Here is a 4747-nt window from a genome sequence, read left to right on the forward strand (position 1 = left end):
CTTTTGGGTATTATAGAATGAGTCTGTATAGTAATAAAATGTGGAGAAGGTGAAAGGGGTGTGCAGACTTTCTGGCTTGAGTGTAAATGTGAGGAACTCTTCAGGTTCTATAGATTTTACTTTTATCTGAATTAGTAGATGATTACAATTTTTGTCTTGTTTTCAGTGCCAGAAGGAGCCACTTCATTGCCAGTGTTGAACTTGGTGCTGTGTGGACATGATGGAAATTTAAAGGCCTTCACATCAGATTGCATAATGAACCAGAGAGAACAGAGATCAGATCCCGCCTATGTTTGTGTGGTGAGGAACGGTGAAGTGGGTGGATACCAGCTCACCCTGGTGGAAATGCCAACTCTCCACAACTCTCAGCTCTCAGAAGAGAACGTAATGCACGAGACACTCCGCTGTGTTTCTGTCTGTAATCCTGGAGTCCATGTCTTTCTCTTCATCATCTCTGACATCAGTTTTACTGATGAGGACAAATCAGAAGTGGAAATGATTCAGAGGATCTTTAGTTCCAGAATGAACAACTACACACTATTCCTTATCAATCAGCGTTACCAGAAGAAGCAGTTAGACGAAGATGATTGGACAGTGATACGGTCTTGTGGAGGGCGATATGTATTCTTCAGTGCCAATACTGGTGCCCGAGATGTGATTCAATATGCCGGTGATCTTCTTCATGAGAACAAAGGAAGTTATTTTACAGTAGACATGTGTTATAAAGCGCAGATAGAAACACAACTGAAATACAAGAATGAGATTCTTCAACACCTAAAACATCTAAAACAAAAGATGACAGAATTCAAACTGCACAGCAACCAAACAGGTAAAAAGTTTGTTTACACTGTGTATAAGTACTATCTTATTTTAGCGGTTAGTTTTTTTAATTTAATTACTGTCACCACTTCATCATGGTATCCAGAAATACTGGGCACAAGCCATGAATTCCACCTTTGTCACCTGAGAGCCCCAGCTTAGTTATTAGGGCTTTGCAAAAATATTACTGTAAATGTATTCTAGTTTATAATCTATAATGGAGGAACATCTAGATCTGCTCATTTGGCTTAAAATGAATGAACTTTATTTAAGTTATTACAGATGAAGGGAACATGAGAAAGCACAGTCATATTAATAAATGATTATGCAACACATTCACTGATGAACTATAACATTAGAACTTTGCCAGACATCTGAAGGAGTCCTCATATAAAATATAAAAGTCTAGATTTTGTTCTGAATGTTGTCTATGTGTCTCCAGATACCAGACGTGAACCAAATGAGCTCAGGATTGTGCTGCTGGGAAAGTCTGGTGTTGGGAAGAGTTCTACAGGAAACACCATCTTGAGGGAAAACAAGTTCAAAGCAGAAGCCTCCTACAAGTCGGTTACAACAGTGTGTCAGAGAGAAACCTCAGAGGTCAATGAGAGGCTTGTAACTGTGATTGACACTCCAGGACTGTTTGGTACAGATGGTGATAATGATGAGGTAAATAAAGAGATTGCTAAAAGCAGCTTTATGGCAGCACCAGGTCCACACGTGTTTCTGCTGGTGCTGAACCAAAGCCAGCGATTAAATAAAGAAGATAAAGAAGCAGTGAAGATGATCCAGTCCATATTTGGAGAACAGGCTGTAACATACACCATGACGCTGTTTACTGGAGGAGACGTACTGGGAAACAAATCTATTAAACAGCGCATTTTAGAAGGTGATTCTGATCTCATGAGGCTCATAGAGCAATGTGGTAACAGATATCACTTATTCAACAACAATGAAACCAGAGATCCCACCCAGGTCATGACTCTCCTGGATAAGATCGACTCCATGGTGGTGGTAAATAGTGGACACTACAGCAATGAAATGTTCTTGCAGATAGAAAAAACTCTAAACCAAGAAGAACATGAAAGAATCCTGCAGGAAAAAGAAAGACAGTTAGAGAAAGAGAAAGAAGAACTGAAAGATAAATATGAAGCAGAGACAGCAAGGCTGAAAATAATGTTAATAGAAAATAAACAGATATTTGAAAATACTGAGCAGAACTACAAAATGACAGTGAAATCACTGAAGATAAAAGAATCTGATCTAAGAGAAAAAGTAAAAGCCATGGACATGGAGCTGCTGGAAATGAAGAGAACTGCTGAAGAAGAAAGAAAGATTCACAAGAATAAAGAGCAGGATTATGAAACAACAGTGAATACATTAAAGAAAAACAAATTTGATCTAGAGGAGAAAGTAAAAGCCATGGAAATGAAGAGAGCTGCTGATGAAGAAAGGAATACATTTAAGACTTATATGGAAGAAAATAAACTAAAAGATCAAGAAAAACAAAAGAGAAAAGCAGTGGAGGCAGAGGAACGGAGAGCTTCGGTGGCAAAACTAAAACAAGGAAACATTCAGCTGAAAGAGCGATTACAGGAAGAAAATAATTCAGAGAGATGGGAGAAATCATTAAACACAACGTCAGAGACTTCTTTTCTCAAGGGGCATCAGGTAAAATATTTTTGTTTTATAACATAATAACTCAATATCCATCAACTATAGAACTAAAGTTTCATCTTGTAGTTAGAGTCCATTATTACTGGTGTCTTTCTTATTTTTAATGTGGTGAAGTTTCACAGGATTTTTAGTGTAAAACCACATTTTTGATACATAAAATAAGAAAACGTTTCTCATATTTTATCAAATTAAATCCATGGTAGTTAGTAAGGCAAACAGCAACATAGAACTGAAAATACAACCACAAATCAGAAAAAAGTTGGGACAGTATGGACAAATCAAATAATAAAACAAAAAAGACCTGGAATGCTGATTCATCTGACCACAATACATGTTTCCACTCTGTGATGGTCCATCCTAGATGCCTCTGAGTCCAGAGAAGTCAAAGCCGCTTCTGGACATGGTTAACATAAGGCTTCTTTTTTGCACAGTAAAGTTTTAAGTATCATTAGTGCAGTAACTCTGTATTATAGAGCTTGATAAAGGTTTCGATAAACTAATCCCTCACCCATGTGGTTATATCAGCTAGTGTTGAGTGGAGGTTCTTGATGCGGCGCCGTCTGAGGGATGGAAGATCACGAGCGTTCAGATTAAGCTTCACACACTGAAATTCCTCCTGATTCCTTGAATGGTTTAATGATATTCTGCACTGTGGAGGGAGAACATGCAAATCCCTTCCAATCTTTCTTTGAGGTTCATTGTTTTTAAACATTTCAATCATTTTCTCACACATTTGTGGACAAACTGGATCCTCTGATCATCTTTACTCATCAGAGACTCTCAGCCTTTCCTGGATGCTGCTTTTGTACCAAACCATGATTACAATCACCTGTTGACATCAGATGATTATTTAGTTTTTTCACCTCATTATTTGCCCTAAATTGCCCCTGTCCCAACTTTTTTTTGGAATGTGTTGCAGGCCTGAAATGCAGTTTAGAACATTAAATATATCTCAGGTTCATCCTGTCTGACATCAAATAAAAGTCAAAGTCAATGTAAGAAATTCTGTGTTTTGTATTTTATTTGTATTTTCCATACTGTTCCATCTTTTTCTTACTGTTTTTTCTACACTATGTATGTTGTGTTGTTTTGCACTTGTGTTTTGAGTTGCACCCTCAACATGTACTTGTATGTAGCTGAAATTACAGCAAAGCCTTAATTGAACACTTTTATTTAATCCTGTTGCCACAAGTGTATAAAATTAAGTTGTGCAGTTTGGCCTTTACACTCATTTGTGAAAGAACATGTAGCTTTGAAGTGCTCCAGTGAATTCCAGTGTGATCTAATAAGATGATCTTATTACAAGTCTGTTCAAAATGTCTTTCCTCATAGGTATTCCACAATAAACTGTCTGTGGTATTATTAAAAAGTGTTCAGTAACCACAGCAACTCAGGCACTAGATACAGAGCGAGGTTGTTGAGTGCTGAGGTGCAGAGTGCACAAATGTCACCAATGCTTTGCTGATTCAGTAACTGTGATGTTCCAAACCTCCTCTGGGATTAACATCATGGTATGGGTTTCCATGAACTGAGCAGCTTCATACAGGCCTTACATCATTAAGCACAATGCCAGATGTTAGATAAAATGACTGTTGCCACTGGACTCTGTGGAAACGTGTTCTGTAAAGTGGCAAATCATGCTTTTCTACCTGACAGACTAATGGAGGAGTCTGGGTGTAGTGAATGCTAGGAGAACATTACTGTCTGACTGCACTGAGCCAGCTGTAAAGTTTGGTGGTGAAGGACCAGGCCTTTAGTTCTAGTGAAGGAAATTAGTAATGATTTATTATACCCTGATGTTTTGGACAATTGCATGCTTCTAATTTTGTGGGAACAGTTTGGGGAAAGATATTTTTTATTCCAGCATGACACTGCCACAGTGCAAAACGTGAGGTCTTAAAGGTATGGTTGGGTAAGTTTGTTGTTTCTTGACTGGCCCACACAAAGCCCTGACCTCAACACCATCAAACATCTTTGGATTGAACTAGAACCGAACTTTATAATGGGAAATTAACTTTGTATTAATGCCTATTAATTTAAAAATACATATCAAAAATGTTTCCATACTTGTAATGTGTAGGTGTCTCAATACTTTTTTTATATAGTGTATGTTCTGATCTAACTGTTTATATTTTTACAGGTAAACAAGACAGAGCTTGAAGTAAAAGAACCTGGATTAAAATGTGAAGAAAGGAACAAAACAGAACAACTTTTTGTTAGACTTCATCTTCTGGAAGAACAGGAACTAAAA

The 4747-nt window shown here is 37.5% G+C and overlaps 1 protein-coding gene across 1 annotated transcript; it reads left to right on the top strand.

Annotated features, from left to right (window-relative positions):
- Window positions 1-747: 747 nt before the first annotated feature.
- On the top strand, window positions 748-3092 carry LOC134335601 (GTPase IMAP family member 7-like). Its single transcript, XM_063018165.1, has 3 exons — window positions 748-829; window positions 1262-2490; window positions 3022-3092. Exons 1-3 carry the CDS (start codon window positions 796-798, stop codon window positions 3043-3045), a joined length of 1287 nt encoding a protein of 428 aa, XP_062874235.1. The 5' UTR covers window positions 748-795; the 3' UTR covers window positions 3046-3092.
- Window positions 3093-4747: the final 1655 nt, after the last annotated feature.

The sequence above is a fragment of the Trichomycterus rosablanca genome, chromosome 2 (assembly GCF_030014385.1).
Source record: "Trichomycterus rosablanca isolate fTriRos1 chromosome 2, fTriRos1.hap1, whole genome shotgun sequence".
NCBI classification, from domain to species: domain Eukaryota; kingdom Metazoa; phylum Chordata; class Actinopteri; order Siluriformes; family Trichomycteridae; genus Trichomycterus; species Trichomycterus rosablanca.